The sequence below is a fragment of the Falco naumanni genome, chromosome 3 (assembly GCF_017639655.2).
Source record: "Falco naumanni isolate bFalNau1 chromosome 3, bFalNau1.pat, whole genome shotgun sequence".
Taxonomy (NCBI): domain Eukaryota; kingdom Metazoa; phylum Chordata; class Aves; order Falconiformes; family Falconidae; genus Falco; species Falco naumanni.
In genome coordinates this window covers 51,357,958-51,382,054 of record NC_054056.1, presented here as the reverse complement: position 1 = coordinate 51,382,054, position 24,097 = coordinate 51,357,958, and the positions used below count along the sequence as shown (strand labels likewise).

The 24,097-nt window shown below is 47.0% G+C and overlaps 1 protein-coding gene across 9 annotated transcripts in view; it reads left to right on the top strand.

The window, feature by feature from the left end:
* Positions 1–13,327, top strand: part of CARMIL1 (capping protein regulator and myosin 1 linker 1) — a 200,486-nt gene extending 187,159 nt beyond the window's left edge. For 5 of the 9 annotated variants that reach the window (XM_040586308.1, XM_040586309.1, XM_040586310.1 and 2 more), the window contains 4 exons: positions 2,150–2,383; positions 5,089–5,223; positions 8,865–9,011; positions 12,277–13,327. In XM_040586308.1, coding sequence (XP_040442242.1) covers positions 2,150–2,383; positions 5,089–5,223; positions 8,865–9,011; positions 12,277–12,413 — 653 coding nt within the window. In that variant the 3' untranslated portion in view covers positions 12,414–13,327. The remainder of the gene's footprint in view (positions 1–2,149; positions 2,384–5,088; positions 5,224–8,864; positions 9,012–12,276) is intronic. The other 4 variants (XM_040586312.1, XM_040586316.1, XM_040586314.1 and 1 more) reach the window with 3 other exon arrangements.
* Positions 13,328–24,097: the final 10,770 nt, after the last annotated feature.

The window sequence follows — 24,097 nt, the reverse complement described above, 5'->3', positions numbered from 1 at the left end:
ACCTAGTCCTGCTGTGCCCTTGTCAAGCTGTAGTCCTGGGCCCTTACTTAGCAGTGCCTACTATGCCACCATCTCAGGAGAAGGTGAAATTCTGGTCTCTGCACACTTTTAGACGTGGCCAGTGAAGTGTTCAAAAGCGGGTCAGCTCTGGCGGTTTGTGTGTACCACATTCGCTGGACTGAAAAGAGTGGGCTGAAGTAGGAAATCCGGGTCTGAATTTTCAACGGTGGTGGTAGGTATCCTGCAAGCACAGCACATAGGATTGCCAAAGCATCCAGAAGCAAGGCTGAAAAAACAGGCTGAAATGAAAATCCAAATGTGGCCATCTTGGTTGAGCACTTAAGAAACAGATTTTGAGGTTTTATACCTTTCTAAAGCTAGTTTTAAGACGGTATATTCAGAGCATGCTGAACTCCGTAAATCAGCACTTCTAAAGCCTGTTTCTCTTTTGAGGAGGACCTTGTGTACTACATGTCACTTCCGATATAATCAAACTGAAGTCAGAGGAGCAAGAATAGTCATTTATTGGGCCATTAAAATAGCTGGGGGTGTCTGGCCCCAGTTTTTCTCTGGTCCTTGTCTCTGTATATACACATTTCATCCCCACCTCACTGCACTGTGCATGCCCCTTCCTTTTGGCCTCCGGCTGTTAGTTCTGTCTTTACCACTCTTGCCTGAGAGCTCCCCAAGGCTGCTCTTCACTGTTGCAACTACAGTTTATCTTTGTTTTGGGTTAATTTATTTTAACTTACTGAGTTCTAATAATATTAGCAGGCCTGAGGTTAGGAAGGCAAGAAAGAGAGTTCATGGAAAATTGCTGGATGTTGCTATAGGAAAACTATAGATCATGATGCAGAAAGAGAGTAAGAGGTTTTTTTATTCATGCCTGGGTGTTGCCTGCTTTTTTGTATGCATACACGCACAAGTGTAGAAGGTGTCCTGCTGTTTTGCTTGCAGCATGAAAGTCTATTGCATGCATGCAGACACAAACTCTCCCTGTCACGCTCTCACACAAATATGTATGTGCCACAGAACTCTCTAGTTTGCCAGGGTTTAGCTCCAGCTCGGCTGAAAAAGAGCTACATAAGCTGGAAAGAAGTATTGGAGACTGGCTTGCAACAAACTATATCAACACTCCCCTGCCTCCCACTGCCATCAAAACGTCTGTGCTCAGCACTTTTGTAATGAGTAGGATTTCTGAATGGGAGTAGCAGGTAGGTAGGTCAAGTCAGCATCTGTGAGCACATATTTGGCTTTGCCAAGACCAGGTTACCAGTCTGCATTTCAGTTAGTCTGTACTTGTGAAAGTCCCAAGTTAACATACAAATTCCAAGATTATTGTTATACCTGCTGCACAGCCTTCACAAGCCTTCAGCCTTCTGAAAGCTGCAGAGTAGGAAAGTAGGGCAAACATTTTGCTTGTTTGCAACCTACCATCCAGCAGGCTTTCTACCAACTTGCACAGCTAGATAGGACTGATTTGTTGCTTGGTAGTCAGTGTAGCTTTATCTGTAAATACTTCGGTCTTATTTTAGGATAAACAATATGTTGATAAACTTGCTAATGTGTGGAAACTGTAATCCATATACAGTGTAACTAGATAAGTCAAAGTATTATATAAGGAATACTTTGATCTTGGCTAAGTTTCAAAATCTCCTCCAGAGCTTGCTAAAAGCAACAAATAAAAAGATGTAGCCTGCTGATCACACATTTGGGATTTATTTTCTGGGCCAGGATTTCTCTGTTGATCTTGGACACCCAGCGTTTTGTCTGTAGAGGCATAAAACAGCCAAAGGCTGCATTACCCACTAATCCATTGCTGCTTTCTCAGCAGGTAGGCTGTACCATCTGTTCCCAGAAATCTGAAGGAAGAGTAAGGTCCAGCCAGCCGTTACCCCAAATATATCAAAAAGGGGGAGATGCCATCACCTCTGAGGCATTATTAAGCTTAGCATGTGCAAGAACTAGCCGTTTTAGATGCTTTTCTTGCAGTGAGTTTTTTGACTGAAATATTAGGGGTCCTCTTACACACTCACACAGCAGTGCAGCAGTGATATGTGAGCTATATGGTATTTCCCACGCAAGCATACCTGTGCACGGAGCCTTCTGTGTTGCAGGAGACTTTATTTTATGTGTCTATTTATTTTAGTGCCTAAGCTGCAGCAGACCCTTCCAGAGAGTCGGTTTGCCTCGAATAAAGGTGACTCCATCTCAGCATCATCAGAAAAAAATTCAAAAGCTGAACCAAAGGCAGAAGCTGGTGTAAAGGCAAGAAGTTCTTCCAATACACCGACCAGCCCAAAACCCCCACTGCAGTCAACAAAGCCCAACCTAGCGGGACGACCCACAGTGCCACAGAAACCACGCTCTGCCTCTCGTACTGGTGAGGAGCTCTTCTGGGCATTTGTTATCCCCAGCTGGGTACTTCTGAGTGTTGTTTGTGTGGGCTATGGAGGAGACACCCATGGCCACATCCTGGACAGAACTTAAATATAGAGGGACACGTTCTTCAGTCACTTGCTCTTGACTTGCATCCTTCTTTTCCACCTCCCTTTAGCCTAATTCAAATAAACTTACTAAAATGGTTTAGTCTGTGATCTACCTGAGGAGAAACAATAGCAGCAGAGCTGTTTTGGGTTAGCCTGCTTTCACAAAAGACGAGAGCATAGATAGCTACTTCAGCATCAAAACCCTGTTGTAGTAGCACTGATGAAAATATGTTCTCTAAACACCTGGCTCTAAATACTTAAGTCCTTGGGGTTTTCTGGCAGGCTGCTCTAAGCCCCCCAAGCAAATGCCTGTTGTTCTTAATAGCTTGCACAAACCGACTGTCTCTTACTCTTCTTTTCCCTTGTTTTGCCTTTGTTTCTTTCCTTATTGCTTTTCACTGGAAATAATTGTAAATGTGCTTTTATAAACTGCAAGACTGCCAGTTGAATGACTATTAACTTCTGTTTTGTCCTAACCTCCTGCCCAGATGTTATCTCAAGGTTTCCAAGAGTGAGGAAATATTTCAGCCTATCTCGCATACATTCATTTATCTGCTATTTAATAGGCAGTGTCACAACCCCCTCTTCTCAAAGTACAGCCACTGCAGCTGATTCCCCTCAGCTGCTGGTTAAATGCTGGTTACTGCCTCCCTGGTAGTTATGGGAAATACAGCTAATTAATTGCTGAGGACTGAAAAATGCGAGCAGGCCATCTATAAGAATTGCAGACATCTAGGCTTTTCCCGTGCTCGCTGTTGACCGTAAAAAGATGTTGTTTCTGGTGAGGATGAGAGGGCAGAGGGAGATTACAGCCTCCTCCCTGCCTTTGATGTGCAACCTGAGCATTACTTGCTCTCTGCACTCCAGTGGGTAGGATGTTGTTCAAACACAGAATCACCCTCAGGTTTTAGATGGCTTTAAATTTATTTTATTGTCAGTTTTAGAAATGGTCATAACAGTGAGAGGTGTTGGGTAAGATGCTCGCAAAGATGAATACAATAGGAAAGTATAGCCTATTTGGTGAGGCTTAATCTGTAAAATAGGCAGATACCTAAAATCTTAGGTATCAGAAAGACCTGGGCTGTTTCGGCAAGCTCTTAGTTCCTGCGGAGAGAGCATACTGTGGGTTTAACGCGGAGAGTGATTAATATTTACTCATAATAGGCCAGCTCCTCAGGTGCCAGTAAAAGCAGCACCATCTCTGTTGCAGTCTAACTTCTATCTTAGTACTTGTAGTGACCTGCTGGCTAAGCACGGCCAGACAACGTGATGGAGAAGCCAAGCAATAATCCTATTTATGCTTTTGCTCCCATCGTTGTTCCCAGCAGTGGGGCCAAACTAATGGTAGCAAATTTTTGCTAAGTAATCTGTCAGCAAACGAGCGTAGCTTGGATGTCCACAAATTATCAAAGACTGAAAGTGGTTCCTCAGTAAAGCACGTAACAGTTTTAGTTCAGAAATATATAGCTGTGTTGGTCAGGCACTGTGCTCATCCGTATGTTGATACCAAACTTCCCAAAGCAGCTGGCTTCACAGGCACATCCAAAGCATGGAGAAGGTCCAGGAATTGGTGTATCTGTTCAGATCGAGTTGCATTTGGAAGGTCATCACTTTCCTGTGCTGAAAGTAAAAAGATTGACTCCTTTGTGGTGACTCCTTAACAGTGAGCTAAATTCCTATTCATTTCCAATATGCTACTGAATTAACTTATTGTACAAATAGACAATACAGGTGATACTCTGAATTCCTTTTTGCTTCTATCAGTGCTAATGTCTCTTCCTAGTTCCTCTGTTGCATACATATGCAACTGTTTACTCCTTGGGAAGCAAGCATACAAGCGGTTTAAGTAATCCGTTGTAGCTGTACTTCCCCTACTGTCCATAGAAAGGCTGTCTGGTGTAAGACTGAAAAGGTTGTCCTGTAAGGACTGTAAAGGTGGTAGTCAACTCGCCATACGTAACACATCCAGCCTTTTAGAAACAAGATATCCAGATGGTTTGAAGTATGGATTTGAATTTAAGTTCCAGATTTCTTTACAGTCTAGAGGACTGGATTTTTTTTTATTATTATTTAAAAAATCTTTGCAGATGCTATCATGTTATGTACTGGCAATTTATTCCTGAAAGTACGGAGTTCTGTACACTATTGATGGAATTTGTTTCCCTGGTTCACTTCTATGCCTTATAACTGTAAAGAGGACATCTATCTAAATTGATCAGTTCATTATGTTTTGGGAAAACAAAAATATAAATAGAACAAGTATTTCCAAAAATCCATCCAAAATAATTTTCAGTGGTTCTTTACAAATTGCATACTTACGTCTTGCAGGAAATTCAGTTGGTCCCTTTTGTGCTACAGTAACAGTACACATTAAAAATGCTGAAATTGAGATCTTTGCTTCAGCTATTCACCTGGACTGAGGGCCATCATGCGTTCTCTTGACATAATGTAAATTCCTGAATCCTCCTTTTTCTGACACAGATTCTAGTTGTTTCTTGTTTGTGTATTGTGTTGAAGTTTGGCCCATCATAACAGCACCATTTCTATGAGCTACAGTGCAAATGTAACTTCTCACCCTTTCGTTCATGGTACTCTACAGAGGATGCTCCGGAGTCTCCCTCCGGCCCCAGTTCCCCAAAAGTTGCCCTGCTTCCACCTGTGCTGAAGAAAGTTCCTTCTGATAAAGAAAAGGATGGTCAGAGCAGCCCTTCAGTCAGACCATTTCCTCAAGAAGGTAGGAATGTTGGTATAACTGTTGTTCTAGCGTGCTTGTCTTCTAGAATTCAATGTGTCATTGTCTCCTGATTTGTTTTCATTTGAAAGGGAAGAAGGTTATTCATTTGGAGGAAAAAAGAGCAAGGAAAGTGTATCTGTTCACCTGTTCCTCATCTCCTCTACCCATGGATTGGTGCTCTATATTTTCTTCCTTTGGTCAAACCAAGTGAAAGATTAATCCCTCGGTATCAATATAGCTGAAAAATTAAGGGATTCTTGTGTTGTGTATATTATGGTTTAGTTTGGTCTGAAGATGCTGACTGCTATTGGTCACACAATAATGTGAAGTGCAGCTCTGTGGTTCTGCACCTTTCCAGGGGGGCAGCCACGACTGTTCCTTGCAGCCAGCCTGTTGCTCTGTTTGTGCTCCTCTGTTCTGTGGGGTCAGTGCATGTGACTGAATTCACCTCCTCCTTGGGCAGTGAGTCTCTGTGTGCTAGGGCAGGGCTGAGTACCTTTTACGTACAACAGTAGGCTGCTGCCTTGGCTTTGCTGATTTCCACATGTGTGCTGCATTTCTCCTTATGCTGATGTGTTTCCTTGCCCACAGCTGGCTCTTTGAAGAGCTCAGGCTTTTTGATAACGTAGGTTACGTGGAAAAGTAGCTGCAGAAATGTTGTTCAGCATGGCATTAGCTGGCACAAATGACAGTGTTTGAAATCTGGGGGTGAGACCTCTTCCTTCCTGGGACTGTCCTCAAGAAAGATGTCTGAGGACATTGCCATGCCTTAAGCTGTGAGGCAAAGGGCTGCTCTTTCGCACTCTGCCAGCAGTTTCTCATGGTGTAGGATGGAGGCAGACGAGTCAAGGCAGGTACGTGACACTGGGTTATGAAGACTGAGGAGCTGTGCTGCCCAGCCCACCATTACCCTTTAGATGAGAGGAGGGGCAAAGCCATCCCCAAAGCAGGATGTTCCAGAGATATATTTTGAGAAGCTTCTCCCTTTCTCTCTGAAAACTACCATTTCATTTTAAGAAACAACTTGCCTCACAATCTGGGTATTGCTCTGTTCAGAAAATTGTTGCTGTGGTGGCTACCATTTGGTAGCACATGTCGGGTATTTGTCTACAGGTTTTGACTCTTGCTTCAGCCACCTGTGTGATGACTGTCATGGTTTAACCCTGGCCGGCAACTAAGCCCCATGCAGCCGCTCACTCACTGCCCTCGTGTCAGGATGGGGATGAGAATTGGAAAAGTAAAAATGAGGAAACTTGTGGGTTGAGATAAAGGCAGTTTAATAGGCAAAGCAAAAGCCATGCATGCAAGCAAAGCAAAACAAGGAATTCATCCACCACTTCACTTCCCTTTGGCAGGCAGGTGTTCAGCCATCTCCAGGAAAGCAGGGCTGCGTCGTGCATAATGGTTACTTGGGAAGACAAGCACCATCACTCCGAACGTCCCCCCCTTCCTTCTTCCTCCCCCAGTTTATATACTCAGCATGACGTCATACGGTATGGAATATCCCTTTGGCTAGTTCAGGTCACCTGTCCTGGCTGTGCCCCCTCCCAATTTCCCGTGCTCCCCCAGCCCTCTCACTGGCAGGGCCTGAGAAACTGAAAAGTCCTTGACTTGGTGTAAACATCACCCAGCAACAACTAAAAAACATCAGTGTGCTATCAAAACACAGTGAGGCACCAGCTACTGAGAAGAAAATTAACTCTATCCGAGCTGAAACCAGGACAGTACCCACCCCTTATTCCGTACCATTTATATCATGCCACTCTTTCCAGTACAACTTCATTCCACCACCCTTCCCATCCTTTAATATAATACACAGATATCATTCCCCTAGTCTATGGACCACCCCTTTAAAAAGATCTAGAAAACATCCACAAAATGTCCATTCAGTTCATTGTCCATGAAATGACAAAGTCCATGACTTTGGGCTCCATCTGTTCTGGTGGTCGCTCAGGAGAGGAGGGGGCTGTGCGTTGCACGGGGTTATTGGGCACCAAAGCCAGCTCAGGTTGGGTCACTGCTGCACTTGCACTTCTCTTTTTAAGGCTTGTCCTCTGTTGGTTCAGGTGGTTCCTGCTGTAGTAATTCCTATAATACGCAACTCAGGTTGTGGGTTACAACAATTCAAAGGTGTATCCATTACAATCTCCACCCCTGGTCCCTTCAGACCAGCCTGTAGGGTTTAACACTGCAGTAAGTGGGCTGCTCTGGTGTTGTAAAGGTAGCCCAGCAAAATCACCACAATCTCACTGAACTGTGTAGAGCTAGCAGGACCCAACACACCCAAGGACCTCTCCAGTGTTTGGAAAGGGCTGAAGGTTCAATGGTCCGTGCTGCCAAAAGCTGCTGCAGTCTGTGGCCCAGGGTGCGGAAAAGATGGCAAGGTGTCTGAAGTGCCTCGCGGTGGCTGTGGCATTACAAGGGCTGCAAGGCAGAACGGAGCCTGTTTATCCTTCTGCCTTTAGTCCCGTCGGAGCCTGTGTTGAGACAGGTGAAGTGGGCTACAGCTTGGCGATTAGACTCGTTACGCTGGTGCCATCATGCTGAGAGTGGTTGCAGTCAAAGGCTCTTGCCACAACAGACTCTCAGCTGCTGTCTAGTAACTGCATGCGCTAGAGTCCTTTTTTTCTCACCAGCTCTTCACCAGACTGCAAGAGGGGACTTGTTACTACATAACTAGGGAAACAACGTAATGGGACTTGTTGTAGGTGCATTTTAATGTGAGGTTAACGTCACCGTTTCTGTGCTATATGCCTTCTCCATCTTCCTGTCATAAGAGGAGACATACTGGAGAAGCAGGGAATACGGGATCGTAACTACAGTCCTTCTGTGTTACAACAATCTCTAACACAGCAGAGAATTGGCAAGGTTTTGTGGTTTGTGGTTGTCACATGAGAAGAGGAACAACCGCTTTATTTTTAAAATTTGTTTGCTGTTTGCAAATCCTTACCCAAAAGGGGACAGACACTGTGCTTTCCATGCTCCTTGATCCCTTAGACACACCCCGACAGGCGACTTGGCCAAACACTTGGTTTTCTAGTTGCTGCTACCTCGCACTGTGTGAATTTTATCAATAATAGTTCAGAAAGGCTAAAACAGGGTTTCCAGGTCCTATGGAGCTGTTACGTTTTGCATAAAATTGTTTGGGAAAGAGTAAATTCTATTTCTTTTGTTTGTTCTTCTTCAGGTTTTCCTTTTTCTTTATCACTGCTCTGCTTCCTCAGTCATTCCTCTGTCCTTGCTCTCTGCCGCCTTTCAGGCTAGCATGTTCAATTTATTTCTGCAACTGGTAAATCACTACAAATCTGCCTAAGTTAGTAAACCAAATTATATCTCCCGCAAAAGAGAACTGCAAATTAGATGTTTGATTATAAAATTGCTTTACGTTAATGAGTTTAACTGTACTTTGTGGGACAATCTCAAAATATGCCTCTCTCTACACAGCGTACCTGTGAGATCGGGCTGTGGCTACCAACATATGCAAATATCGGGGCTAAATTTAAGCAAGCATCTGGCATATTGATTACTATTCTTTGAACAATTGATTAAATGGGATGGATAAGTGCAAATATTTGTATTGCTTTCTGAACGTGCTCCTACAGAACAGCTTGGGGGTATAAATGAACCCTTTTTCCTGCTAGAGCAAACAGGAGATTGTCAAAAAAGAGATACAGCTCATGACTGTGCCAAGCCATCTGGCAGCGTGAAAACCACTTCGGGGCAGTATTCTACCAGTGCAGAAGAAGAAGCAAATGTGCTTGGGCAGAGGAAGGCACAGCCAACTTCTGGTTAGAAGTTTTAGTTTTTCATTGCGACGGTCCTTGATAACTGGCACTAACAGTCGTTAAGAAACAGTAATAGCAAAGAAGCCACGAAAGAGTGTGGGTAAAACCTCATGGGATGCTAATCATCTTTCTGTCCCCATGGGAACTACATGGTGTGAAAAATGTCCAGATAAGGAATATGTGTGCATTTTTCTTCCGTGGCAACACCGGTAACCCCAGTGCTCAGTACCATATAGCACCTGCAGCCCCTCTGCAGAAGAGGGCTCATTACAAACCACGGTTGTCCGTTGCGGTGACGCTGGCACACTGCTGTGTATGTACGCCAGAGGCAGGCTGTCCGCTGCTTTGTGTGTTTACATACCTTTCCTTTTTAAGGTGTGTGCGCTGAAGTATGTTAAAATATGTTTCGGCCTGAATATTGTTAGTGCCAGTTTCAGTACATCAATCGCAAAACCATTTGAGAGCTGGGTAAATCAGATTCTTTTTAAACAGTACTTTGATTTTCAGCTGCATAAACAAACAGCAAAAGAACCCAAACCCAGCACTCTGATGCATGGTTAAGCTGCACTTCCTGGGGAGCAGCTTTGACTTACAGTGATCTCATTCAGTAGGCTATAAAAATGGTTGGTTGATCAATGTGTTGTTAAAATATAAAAGCTCCCGTTCTCAAATGGTACATGTTTACGCGCTTCTCTTTGCCTCTTAAGTGCTTTGGTTAAACAATGATTCAACATACGACTTTTTTTTCCTGAAGTATTTTAATGAGGTATTTGAACATCTTACGCAATTACATTTACCCACGGTTTTTCTATTTATAAGATATCGTGTATCCCTTTTGTAACATCCTTAGCCCAAAATGTATAAACTGATTCCCTTTTCATACTGTAGAATCAAACCTAGCCCACCCAAACTTGGAATCTCTCCTCCCCATCATAATCAAATTATTATATTTTAGTTTGTTTTAAGCTACCTCTCTGATAAAGTGAGTTTCAGAAGCTGAGATGCTGCTGCAGATCAATGCAGGGTCACCTGTGTGTGGTTTCTTCGGGGCAAGGGTAAGCTCTTGTGGCAGAAGCCTGCTTGTAGTATGTGGACTTGAATGCCTGATACATTTCTGAGGCATTTTGGGGGGAAACTACCTGTCTTGATTTATCAGGCCATAAACTAAAATGGCTGCTGCAGATTGTGTTCCAGGTTTTGGTTGAAGAGTGAATGGAGGCCAAACAAAGGCCATGTAATCACTGGGAATTGCAAGAATCAAGAATAATTCAAAAATTTCCAGATACCAGTTTTTGAGAATCCGGTGATGTTTGGGAAGGTGGAAATGCCTAATTTTTTTTTACATAATTTAGGTGTCTTAATCCTCTCCAGTTCTATTAAATAGCTTTAAAAACCTTTCTCAAAATCCTTTCCACTTCTTTCCCGACTTGGAAAGCCGGGATAAGAACACAACAAGCATGTAGCTGCTGTCTTTCATTTTCTCCCATAATTTGGCTAGCACAAATAAGGAAACAGGTATTTTGGGCTCAGGAGAACTATTTGGGTAGCAAATGTGCCAGGTGTGCGGAGGTGGGTCTCTACAAGACATGTGCTGCATGTGTCTGTTCCGCTTTCATCACGGCAGAGATCCAGGACTGGACAATGTCTGCACCAAACAAAAACGGGCTAGAGCTTTCTGACGCCAGTTTTATGGCCTGTTGGCATGCACCAGCACTGCAGGGGGTCATGCTGGCCCCCCAGGGGTACAGGGAGCATCCCTGCTGAGGCTGCCCCAGCAGCTTGGCAGCACTGGCTCCCTCGGGATTCCTCTCTGCATTTTTCACATGCCTGGAAGACCCTAACGAAGCCTGGCACAATTTGAAATGGCCACGAATATGCGTCAGCAGCAGCCTGCACTGTGTCTGCTCCTGCTGCAGCTGGAGCCACACATTGGTGTCGGGGCAGGCTGTCCCGTGCAGCGGTGTGGGCTGTAGGTGGGCGATGGTGTCGGGGCAGGCTGTCCCGTGCAGCGGTGTGGGCTGTAGGTGAGCGATGGTGTCGGGGCAGGCTGTCCCGTGCAGCAGTGTGGGCTGTGGGTGAGTGCAGGGAAGGAGAGGTGTTGCTTCATGGCCACTGCAGCTGCTGGTGCCGTGTTAAAGAGCTTAAAAAATTTGTATTAAAAAGCACAAATGTGAACAGGCGCAAGGATCAGTGCAAACCAAAGCCAGACATCCTTATCTGAAACAGGGTCTCGTAACTGTAACATTTAATTTTGTGGGGGTGAAATGAGATGGCTTGCAATGAAGTCACATTTAAGGGCCACTGTGTTTAAAGGTTCATTTTACTTGGAAGTATGAGATTTCTAAAGCTACCAATCACCCCCACTGAAGTGTATAACTCCTCTCTTTTGTTACCATAGCAATGTTAGACCACTGATTAGATCAGAAATCTTAACAAGCTTTTACAACCTTCTTTCCAATTTACTTGAAAACTTGTAGGTTTGGGGAAAACCTTGGCCTTACCGAGATTGTTTAAGAGTGCTGGTCAAACAAAATGAGCAGTTTGCATTTAGATCATGGGAAGTGGGTAGATCATGGGAAGTGGGTACGTCCTCCTGCTTTCTGTACTGCCAAGCACAGCAAGGTGCCGAGCCCGTAGTCCCGGCTGGAAGAGATGCAGGTTGGGCTCAGAGCCCCGGGGCTGTCCCCCGTCAGGGAAGAGGGAGGGCATTGGGGCCTGGCAGTGCTGTTGGGCATGGAGCAGCAGCTCAGGTAATTTGGGTGCCAAGGTGAACATCTGTCCTGATTAAGGCTGCTGAGTTGAAAGGGAGAATACAGATGTGTCCTACCAGGGAGACAGGCCTGCCTGGGACATGTGCTGCTGCTCTGAGGGGTGCTCAGCGAGGATATCCACCTGAGCAGTCAGGAATGCACTGTCTGAGATCCAGCCCAGCTGGAAAAAAGAATGCTGTTCTGGTTTTGAAGTGGTGTGATCAGAAGAAAGTCTCCAGGCCATTTCTAACTGTAACGTTTATCCATGTCACAGTGAAGTACTGAGCTTCATCTTTCAAGTTTGCCTGCTTGCCAACCAACAGTGGAATAAAGTTTGCTCGAACTCAATCTCTCCTCTTTCACCTTTTTCTGGGTTGAAGAAAGGACCTATGCTGCTCCCACTAGCACAAGTGAACTCAGTGGGAGCAGGTCCTGTGTGCATGAATGACTTTTTTAAAATTACTTTTCTTCCTCTTTCTTCTACCATCATTAGCAAGACTTATTTCTGTTTTATACAGCTGCAAAGAGAAGCCCCGGACAGCAGCCTCATGAGTTCCAGGAAATGAAGCAGAGGTCCTTAAGTAAAGATGGCCATCAGGGAAGCAAGTCCAGTGACTCTGGTGAAGAAGCAGATAAAGATTTTATTTTTGTTTAGCAATCAGTACAAGTGCTTCGTAGAGCAAGAGCTTTTCATAACAATCAGGGTACAGCAATCAGCAGCCCTTCTAGCCAGCTGCTCTTTCACAACAGGTACATTTCCATGCAGAAAACCTGATCTTCCAATTGTGATTTACAGTGCACTCCCTTGGCATTGATTCGGTCCTTAATTTCTGTTCTGTACAATGCAGACAGTCCTTTCCATGCCTTTGCTAAAGCCAGCGATTCTTTCATGTATTCTACTTGAATTTCTCTGAAGCAGCTACAAAGAGCGCCCTGCATTAGGGCATTTAGAAAGCAAAGCAAATTAACTGGACACTGTCTTACACTAATACACTGTACAGCAGGTAATGTGTTGTACTGCTGAATGTAAATGTGTCAATCTGCACGTGACTTACCTATAAATATATTCTTGCGGTATGCAATTGCACATTGTAATTATATTAAAAGAGCACACTAATAAAATAATTTGTATAGATTATATATATTAAATGCTTGGGTATGGTTTTTACCTTCTCCCATAGGGAACTTCTTTCTTCCTGTTCTCGTACTGTACATGAAACTCCAACGCTTACATTTGTGTACCGTCAAAAAGCACAACAGAGAAGGGTTTGGATGACGTATAATCATGGTATGCTTCCACATTCATATATTAATGTATATAGTTGATTGGAATGAGGGCAACTGAAATTTTATTAATATTGGTGTTTTCTAGAGGCCTTCCTCAGTTCTGTCTGCATATTAGCTTCCTTTCAATGTGTAATTCTACGAGAAAAATAGTTCAACATGTAAAAACATTTCAGCTTTTGAGGGAGGGGGTGCAAATTTCACAGCTACCCACTTACATTACAGGTTGAAGGGATTTTATTCATATGTATATTTGTAACAATAAAAATGATTTTACAACTGAAATAATAGTCTTTGTTTTTACGGCACTTTTTGTGGTCTTGATGGTCTCTGCTCTTTGAATGATGGCATTGTGTCAGGTAGACAAAGTGTGCAGTGAAGAAAAACCCCATATAATCTTTTTCTGCTTCTAGTGAAATGTCTGTTCCTGCTGAAAGGGACACATACACATCATCTTTGTAAAACTGCTGAAAGAAAATCTCTGCTATCTCCTCCCTTGGGATCCTTCAGCAAAGCAGCCTTCATATGAGCAGGAAACACCTGCTATCTAAATTCTCTATTTTGGTTCTGTAGGACAGAACAAAATTGTTTTGGTAACTCTCCCAAGAGCAATTTCCCTGACCGTGCTGCGGCTCCTTGCCTGGGTAGAAATGCTCAGTTACCTGTCTGTCAAATGTCCTTCTGTCTGATCCCTGCGCACATACCTGCTATTGCCAGTTCTATTGCAGTATAAAGGGCCATTAAGTCAAAACAGCAGCCTTTTATACCAAAACATCTCAGAAGCACTTTGTAGAGGTTTATGTCTCAGAAGTAGGCTACAAGGCTGAGGAAAAGAGGTCCTGAAGGCTTGATGTTCATACCTGGGATTTGCACTGTTTTGAAATTCTGCATTTGTCTAAAGTTAAGGGAAAGTTCTCCATTTTCACATACATACATTCTTGATTTATTGAGCATCAGTGAGAACAAAAGACAAATGGCAAAGAAAAAACTTGAGATAGTTGTATTGGAAAGGAAAAATAATCCAGTCATAAATAAACTGCAATTTTTTTTCCCCATAGGATATGGAAAAGACAACTGTCTGATTAGCGTAAGTATGCAAGAAGGGTTGTCTGAGTTGTTGGTTTTGTGAATTTAAGAAAAATTAACACAAAGGTTTGTGGTATTTATTTAAAAAAAAAAAAAAAAAGACTAACTTCCAACTGCTGAGAATTTCTCTTAACTTGTGCTTGATATCCTTCTCACTAGTCATCATGTAATGAGTAATCATGGCAATAGCGTGTGCCCATCACCCTGGTATCAGTAAACCAAAGACCATTATGTCTGAAATGCTGGATACAAAGTGTGTGTAAGGTAAGGAGAAGCTATAGTGCTGTAATACTTCGAGTATAAAGATTTCATTAGCCAGCAGTGTTTTTCCGTAGTAGTTATGGAAAGCCTTTCCAGTCTTTATTTCAGCCATCAATGTGTTGTGGGTAGGCTGAGTGGTGGAGAAACAACTTTAGGGGAGTGCTAGTGTGAGCTCTTGGAGATCTGGGGTTAGTTTTTGTGCGTCTGTGGTTTTGGGTGTGGGGAGGAGCAGTAATTTTCATTGCTTTATTATCTTTCTGCCTGGCAAACCCAGCACTGTCAGCCCCATTGCAAAGAATTCACATTGCATCCGGAGTGCCCCCGTTGTACCTCTTCTACGTTTGAGAAATGGTGACTTTTGTTTTCAGTATCTTGAGCACATAGAAGCCTGGGTAAGTGCCAGCGTTTCGGGGACGTAGCAACCACTGTAGCTAGCCTGGTGCCAAGCCAAGCTGGTTGGGAGGTGTGGGGGGTCTGGCTCCAGGGGGCAGGGGAGGTGCTGCCTTTTCACAAGCTGTGGCCCCTCCAAAGCAGATGTGTGGCTGGGCGAACCCTCCTTGTTTCTTTTGTTGTCTCCCTGCCTGTCCCAGGCTGTCTGCTGCCCTAGCAGGGTGAGAAGGGTTCAGCTGCTTTGATGGGATGCCCATGGCAGAGATCCCTGGAGCTCCTGGGAGGCTGCCACAGAGAGGTCATCTAGTGGTACCACTGAAGACAAGAGCTGTTAGTTGTTGTCCCAGGGCATCCATAGCATTTTTGAGTATCACCGATACTCTGTGTTCCTCCCTGTCCCACAGCAGGCACTGCCCAAGCACCTCTAGCTGTGCTGGCAGTGGTGGGAGCAGAGGTTGGCAGGGGAGATGTGGCTTGCTCCCAGGCATGCCACCAGCCTTCCTCTTGGAGCCAAGGGCATCTCCGCAACACCATGTGCCATGCTTCATAGTCTGGCCACTCTGAAAGGGCTCATGGAGTCCAGCTTAGCTTATGTCCAACAGGACAGTTTGGTCCCTAGGCCATTGCTGGTCTTGGGCAAGACAGCAGCTGCACGTTGTATTTGCTGTGCTTGGAGGTGACAGCGAGGTCCTCTGCATCCCTCCATGCACATGAGCTCATGTACTGTGTGACTACATCAGGTGAGAGACCCAGCAGCCCTGGTTACCCCGTTAGAAATGCTGCCCTGGAAGGGGTCCTAGTACCAGCATCTCTGGTCAGAGCTGCACCTGCCTGATCCAGCCTTGGGGAAATGCCACGGAGAAGCTCTCTTGGAGGGAGCTGCTCTGCCCTTTCTGCTCCTAACTCTGGTTTTCAAGTTTTCCCATTGAAGAATTTCACTCGTATACATAGCAGGAGCACCTCTCCACCTGCAACGTGCTGGAGAAGGGCTGCAGCTGCCTGCCAGGCTCCAGCGTGAACTGGGCTTTACACCACGTCTGTAGGACCTGCTTCCCACTCCCCGCTAGAGGCTAAAATCTGGCTGATAGATCTTGAGCATTTTAAAGTATTCCCTCATGTGCAGTAACGACAGCAAATAGCTGCTTTCTAAGATGGAAGCAGCAATTGTCTTAAATCCCCCCTCCCCCTCCGCCAGAGCCATCCAGCTGGGGTGAGATCACCTGGGAGTTGACGTGGTCCATTAGTCACAAATCGGTGCGACCCACCGCACTTAACTGGGAGCTGCCATCAGCGCAAGCCCTTGCTTGCTGCCGGTTATTAATTGGAGATGTGGAGATCATTTCTCTCCTCTGTTGCACAGGGAAAAAGTTACTGAGAAACGTTTTTAGGAAAATAACCAGAAAGCTCTGCTCCTGTTTGAAAAGCTGCTTTCTTGTGGTCATGAGAGCGCCGTGCTGCTTTCCCCGTGCCCGGGGGTGCTGGTGCTGGGTGGGCTGGGCTGTGCCCGAATCCCACCTCTGGAGGTAATCTGCTGCCTGTGCTGAAGCTGGGGAGAGGTTTCAGGCAGTGACACTGTCCTGTGGGCCTCCTGCAGCTGTGGCCCAGGGGATCTCTTAACAAACATAGCACAGGTGAATAGCAGAGACTAGAACGCCAGGCTCTTGCCCATCAGGCCTGGAAAGCAGAGTGTCCTTGTAAATGGGGAGGATGAAAATTGCTGCATAAACACATGGTGATGGCCGCCTTTTCCCTTTGTTTGAATCATTCCCGCTCAGCGCCGTCAGCCCCGGCCCTCCCTGCGACCCCTTCCCGTAGCTCCAGGCAGGCACCAGGGAGCTGGTGCCCAGGGCCCCGCCACCCTGCCCCTGCCCAGCCAAAACCCTCCTGACTCCTTCAGATGTCCCGATGGCTTTGCCAGCGAGTCTCTCAACCGTTACAAACCAGTCACTGGATAATTAAAATGCCTTTAGTCTGTCACATAAACGTTAACTTGTGTCCTGCTAAAGACAGAAAAATGCTGCCTTGGGTGGGCCTCCACCTTCCCATCCTGGATATAAGAGATGATGGGAAGATCTGCCAAGCACCTTCTCAGCTTTCCTCCTCATCCCTGTGCCCATCCTGCTGCAGTCCCTCATGCCTCTTCCCAAAGTGAGCATCTCGCCAGCACCACGGCAAGTGACTCTCCACCTGAGCCTTCACTTGTGCCTGACGTTTCCACCACCATCACGAACCACAGGCACGGGACCCCACAGCAGCCAGGGTGGCTGCCCCGGGGGGGCACAGAGGGGTACCTTCATTTTTGGTTGAGAGCAACCAGCTTCACCAACTGCACCTCACTACAGCAGGCACTGCCAACAGCTGGCAGCTTAAAACACTGCTTCCATCACTGCACATGGAAATCTTCTTTTGCCTTCATGAAACTGAGATCTCCCTGGCTCTGAAGGGCAGTTTTCCAGCCTTGAGGATTTGCTGGCAGTGTTGAGGCTTCAGTGGATTTGGCCGTAGGACTCCTGCCATGTTGTGCTCCCCTCCTGTGCCCCATCCTGATCCTCTGGGACACAGACATGGGTGGAAAACTGTACAGAGCACCTCAGCTGAAGGCACGTGGGCTGCAGGTTTGTCCTCACAGGGCTGCTCCTCATCCTGGCACATGGCCGGGCTGTTACAAGGGTAGAAGGACCGCGTGTCATCAAAGGCAATACTTCATCTCGGAGGCAATGGTTTATTTTAGTCGTATACTTTGGCTGTTTGTTTATTTGGGGTTATTTTGAGAATTGCTGAAAGGCTAAATGCTCCTGGGTTGTCCTTCCGAGGCTCTGAGGTGGGGAGCTAAGCCATGCCTCTGCAGCAGGGGCGCCTGTGCTGAAACCCAGCAAAGGACACGGAGCCACGTGTGATGTGCTGTTGGGAGCTCCCCAGCAGGGTTTGTGTGTCCAGGGACCTGGGAACAGGCATCTCAGTGGGGTGAAGGAACACATAAGTGCGGTCTCATGGTGAGCTGCAGGGCAATGAAACAGATGGAGTGGAGTAAAAGCTGATGGCAAGTCCCTAGAAAGCAACTGGGGGGTGCCACATCCAACAAGAGACATCCCAGAGGCTCCAGGGTCACACGCAGTAAGGGAAGGGGAAATCCCAGCTGGTGGAAAGAGGCTGGTGCAGGGCAAGGGCAGAGCTCCTGCCTCTTGTGTGAGGCATGGAGGAAGAGAAAAAAGGGAAGGGGTATCGTCTTCTCTGTCTCTGCCAGCTGAAATGAAATCTCTTAAAGCTGCCATTTTCCTCTGTGTTTGGGGCAGGGCTGTCAGTTCTCTATCAGCACGCGGCCAAGGACAAGCGGGTCCTTGGGACGAGGTGCTTGCCTGGGTGGGAACAGGGACCACCCTCCTTACCCTGCCCTGGGCAGCCTGTGGCAAGTCCCTCCACCTCACCATGCGTGGGCTGCCAGCTCACACGGGACATCCCACCTGTGTTGCTCCTGCTGCACCAGAGTCCCCACAGGGGCAGGGGCTGCCACTGCCGTAGGGGTACAAACTCCCCCAGTGCCAGGTACCACAGAGCAACGGCTGTACGAGCAGCAATGCTCAGCTGCACCAAGAAGTTGAACAGTGAGACCCTGTACTTTCAAAAAGAGAGAAAACAAAGTGTGAGTGTCTGCACATCCGATGAAGGGGAAAATGCATTTTTTGGAGGTGGCTTTCCAAGGGCTGTGCTATCACAAAACTTGATTTCTTATGCTGTATCCCACAGCAAACTGAAGAAGAGGCTCCTGCCAGTATGAGGAGAGTCTTTTCCCAAAATAAAAGCCACTCTACCTTTGACACCCCTACACTGGCTGTCCTGGGGCTGTATTAGATGCAGGTTTCAAGTGTTTGAGAAGCCCTGTGTGGGAAAGCAGTTATGCTGCCACAGTCCCTCCCAGACCCGTGGCGGGGTCCTCAGGCCAGTGCCACTGTCCTGATGCTGCTTTGGCAATTTGCGATGAGCTCTGCCAGCCGACCCCAGCCCTGATGCTTTGGAGCCTGCTTTTTTCTGCTTTTCCAGTAAGTTGAACTGAGGAGAAGAAAAGCTGCGTGGGAGAACAAGGGTTTTAATTAGATTGATACCAGACAGAGAAGACAGGAGAGGGGCTGCTAGCTTGGCAAATCCAATTTGGTTTCACTGAATGGAGAAGTAAAGTTAACTCTGTCGTCTCTGCTCGGCATCACTCCAGGGGTGCCTCCTTCCCTTCCTGTTTGCTTAGGTGGGTCAGACCCAGTGGTGGGTAGGGGAGAGCCCCATGGAGGTTATATGGCCCCCACTTTATTTGCACAACATTAAATTCCAGCTGAACACTGAAATAATGGAAGTCATTAACTGTAACTGAGACTGCAGCCACTGGCTGGGTAGCATTGAGCAGCATGTGGCTGGAGGAAATGTCAGTTTTTCCTTTGGGAAGTCTATTCTTAGATCCCATCTGATGGCCTGAGTCCTGACCCCTCGCTTCCAGCAGCATCCCGGTGGGAAGGGGCTGGCTGGTCTCCCATAAACTCATGGGATCGCCACTGCTGGTCCAAAACAGAAGACGGAGGACCGATGCCTCTCAGTCTGGGGAGCTGCAAGGGGAAGGCTGGAAAAACCTGGCCTTGGTGGGAATCTGTGAATGGGAACATCTGCAGGACGGTTGTCCTCATGTCACATCACATCCATCAGTACTGGGACCTGGACTGCCAGCACACCTCCACACACCCCTGCACCCCCGCACCCTGCACCAGCTGAGCCAGAAAGGATGGAGCCAGGATCCAGCCCGGTACAGGGATGAAGGATTTGCTGAGCAGAGGAAGAGATGGAGCTGGGGGGGAGGGAGGAGGGCATCCAGGTTGGAAGGTGGGGGTCAGGGTCTGTTGCTAAGAAGCTGCTTGTACCCATCTGAGGGTGTGGTCAAAAAAAAGAAGAGCCTATTTCTTTTCTGCAGCAGGCAGTGTTTTATCTCTGATTTGATCTCCAGGCAAATGGTAGGGGGATTCACTGACTCCGTTATTTCCACTTTGTTGTGCTTTGTTTGTCTTTCATCTGCTTCTCCAGCATTTCCCTTTGCTCACAGACCCCTTGCTGGGTGGCAGCGCATCGTCCCCACCCTCCGCAGCCCCAGCTGCATACAGCAGCACATCTGGCACTCTCGCTTCCCACTGCACTGGTGCAAATCGGATGCCAGGGAAAATGGGTCACACCAAGAATCTGGGCTTGGGCTTTCTGCAGGACCCAAACTACCTGCAAAACACATGGTCAGCATGGTCAGTACTGGAGAAAACAGTGATGGGTGCCAGCGTTGGCTTCCTCAGTGCCTCCGGTCAGCGCAGAGCTGAGGGTAGCTGAAGCCGTTTGATGAGGAAAATTATTTCCAATTATAAACCCATGTCTGCATCTATTGGGAATTACCTTCTGAAACGGTGAGGGACAAAAGTCTTGCCACAAATCCAGGTGCTGATTCTTTTGATTCCCTATTCTGGTCATGGAAACTCAAATATGTGACATCAATACTTTGAGTCTGGCCCAAAGAATAAGGCATTTGTTATCTGCACCCTTCTTCTGTTTCCACATCAGCAATCTGCACTTCTATGCATGTTTTTCCATTTACAGTTCCTTGATTAAGCCTTTCTACAAAGCTAGCCCAGCCTGGGGCTTGGCCACATGCTCCGTACTTTGGAAAAATTGCCATTATTTAATTTATTATCGGCATCAGCTAAATAGTACGGCATTGCTGGTGTCCCCCAGCTGGAGGGCTCCCCGACCCACAGCAGGGCCACATAATGACCGTGCAAATGCTGCTGGCATCAAGGCACCTACCAAAGCACGTTCATTTAAGAGCCAAATGCCTCTGAAATCAGGGTGTATCCAGGGTATTTTCTCCTCATTGCAGACGAGAACATCTTTGTGGGACTCCTCAAGGCAGGATTTTGGGAAGGGTGAGGGGTGTACTGTGGAAGTGCCTGCTGGGGAGGCTGGGAAGGTGCAGAAGCCACATCAGAGGCTCCCTGAGCAGGAAAGCAAGGGCTGGTATCCACCAACAGAAGTCCACCAGAGCTGAAAGGAGGGCAGAGTTACCAGGAATAAATTGTTCATTTCTACTTCCTAGTGAGTCTGTCTTAGTTGTATCCCAAATTTTTGGTTGCATTTTTCAGGAGCCTTGCAGACCACAGAGAAAACAAGTTTTCTAGAAAAACAGCTATTATTATACTTTTTCAAAGCTATTTTACATGTTCAGATTCACATTAAAAATAAAGAGTATTTCTTTATTCTTTGATGTCTAATTGCCATAATCTGAAAATAAACCAATAAAAGAAATATCTGAACTAATGACCTGCCATCACAAAGCCTTAATAGAAAAAATCATCCTGACAAGTATTATTACATTAAAGCCATTTCTGAACTTAAGAAAAAAAGAAAGGGACAGTGCTGTGGTTTTTGAAATATGTATCTTTAAAAATCTATTATGGTTTGAAGCAAAATAATTCAATTGTCTTCCCCCCACCCCCACCCCCCTTTTTCAGCTTTTCAAAACACAGATTTGAGTTCTTCTACCTCAAGCGTTACTACACAGTGCAAAGCCTGAGCCAAAGAAGTCCTTAATCAAAAGCATTCCCTACTTTTTAAAATACTGCCTACCTTTAATTCTTATTTATTCCTTTAAGGAAATAAGGCAAGGCAGAGCAGCTGCTTGTTTGGTACGTGAGCTGCACACACAGCAGCTATCTACCATTTGTTGCTTTAAAACTAATAGCAATAGATCCTCAATTCAATGTGCTGCTCAAATTTACAGTACTCTGCAAAAAAACCTGCAAAGCCATCTGCTTTGAGCTGAGGGTTTGGGTTTTTTTCATTCATGCTTTGCTGTGTCGAACCCCATTTTATCCACGCAGTGGGATGGCCGCATCCTCACCACAGGCTGGGCTTTCTCTCAGCTTACCTGGTTCCAGTCACTTTGAGCTAAATTTATGCAATTCCACCCTAAGACCCCTCAATTCATCTTGTGCGATGCACGGAGGTGCAAAGCAGTTAAGCTATGTATCTGTGGGGTGGCCCCTATGTCTATAGGGTATATTGATGGAGAGTTTTGGGGGGGAGCAAATGCATAGCTGGTGCAAACTGATGAGGAAGCCATCACCTCTGCAGCTTTTCTTCCCGTTTACAAGCATGCTCTGCTGCTGTGGGAAAGCAATGCCTTTCTCTGCTGGGGCAGACACTGGTGGTGTGTGGGAGGATAGGGATGCTCAGATGGGTGGACACATATCATCCACACTCTCATGCACAGGTAACAACAAATTTTTGTGAGCTTTAAGCATTAAGCTTTAAGGTCTTTTTTTAATCTCCAACCTGAACCTGGTTTCACAGAGGTTGTGTGAGTTCCTAAATAAAAATCAGCAGTTTAAGTAAGGTGATGCTTCTTGCCTGCTCTTCCTCCTGTGAGGGCATGGGGGAGAACCAGCTGTGACAAGTTCTTCTCAGCACCCTGAGTTTTGCATCAGTTCCTATAAAACTTTGCTGTCTCTGTCCCTGTTGAATGCAGGTTGCTTCCCCTTGAAAAACAGGCATAGTATCTACTCTTAAGTTAGTTTTGTTAAGAATATTTTTAGTAAGAACCTAGTTGTCATGACCATACTACCAAGGACCCATGTTGGTTTCAGCCACAGTGATGCTTTCCAAGACCAGGTTACAAACCCTGCTAGAAACTGATGGGCAGCTCTTTGCTAAAAACCTAGATCAGAATGCTCCCTGTCTGGGGCAGATGGGCTCTGTGCCCAGGGAAGAGAGATGGGGCCAGAAAGTGGCCTCCATGCCCCACCGTGCCATGGAGCAGCACCAAGAGACCTCATCCCACTCAGGAGCTTGGGCAGCTCCCGTGGGGCAGGCGAGGCCACCGCTGCCATGGTGGGAGGCACTGGGGAGAAGGGGCTGCAGGGGAGGTTCCGTGTGGGAGCTGTCACCTTGCGGCCAGAAATGCTTTTTGGCAGCGAGGCAAGGAGGGTCAAAGAGAAACCTGTGGAGTGGCTGGTCATGCCAGCAAGGGACTTGTGCAGATGTCACCTACACATTTATACTTTGCTGTGTGTTGTTACCTATTGAACAGATGCTCCTTTCCTGTGCTGGGGTCCCCCATCTGGGCATGCTTATGAAACCTGGGGGCTGCTTTTAGCCTTGCTGCTGCATTGACTTCCTGGTGATCGTTTTTCTGGAGTCTAAAGGTGGCCCTGGGCTGCCGGCCAGGGGACCCTGGGACTGAGCTGCTCACAAACTTCTGCTTAAAGGCATCAGCTCTATAGCACCTCCTGTTCCTTTGCCCACTGGAAAAACTGGACATAGCTGTCATAATCTCTCTGAAAGAATGTAATTTGCATACTTGATATTTCCTGAGTAAAACACAACTTTTTGTTCTTCAGAGCTTTTTATTTTTTTCTCAGTTCAAATAGGAGTCTGCTCAGGCAAACATTAAATGCTTTTTAGAAGTCTTTTCTGCTCTGCTTCTGAGAGCCTCTCTAAAACAACCAGTATTCGCATAAAATCCAAATGTACATATTGAATCAAAAGCAACCTGGAAAAACTACCTGTAAGGGATCTCAAAGGAGATAATAAAGTTGCCACAAATGATTCTGGGAGCACACACGCAGACACTGAGCCCAGTCCCAGTCCCCTGAAGTCATGGCAGATGAAGATACAGGTGACACTCAAAGCACATGTAGAGCCAAGCAGGACCATCACGGGTATAAATACCAGCCTTGGCCAGCACCGAGCTTGCTGAGCCTCAGGTTTCTTCTTTTGGTCAGCACTACAGGAGGAAGAGGGTGTAGACATCCATCCACCTTCGTGCCGTGGCTCTTCATTCCTGCTGGGAAACCCTGCTGGGGGCTGGGGGGATGAGGTGCCCCGGCTGCTGCTGCGGTGCCATGGACCGAGGAGGAGGGGGTGACGGTTCCGCAGACTTCGCTGTTGTTGCTGTTGCCCCCCAGCCGCCACCTCTTCTCCGAGCCTCGCCTTTCCCTCCAGCGCTTCTGCTTCGGTCCGGACTCGGGAGGTTCTCCGGCTGGCTGCAGGCCGTGCGCGTCGGGAGCTTCCCCAGCGCACCCGGGGGGCTGGGAGCCCCCTGCCCAGCGCCCTGCCCGAGCGCCCCCTCCCTCAGACACGGGCCTTGCCCCGGGCCCGCCCGAGGCACCCGGGGCGCGGGCAGCCGGGCGGCGGGGCGGTGGGCCGGGCCCCCGGGGCCGTGCCGGTGGCCGGGGGGGGTCCCCGCTCCCGCGCCCCCGCGGGGCCGCCCCCGGGGCGGGGCCGCCGCCCTCAAAGCCGGGGCCG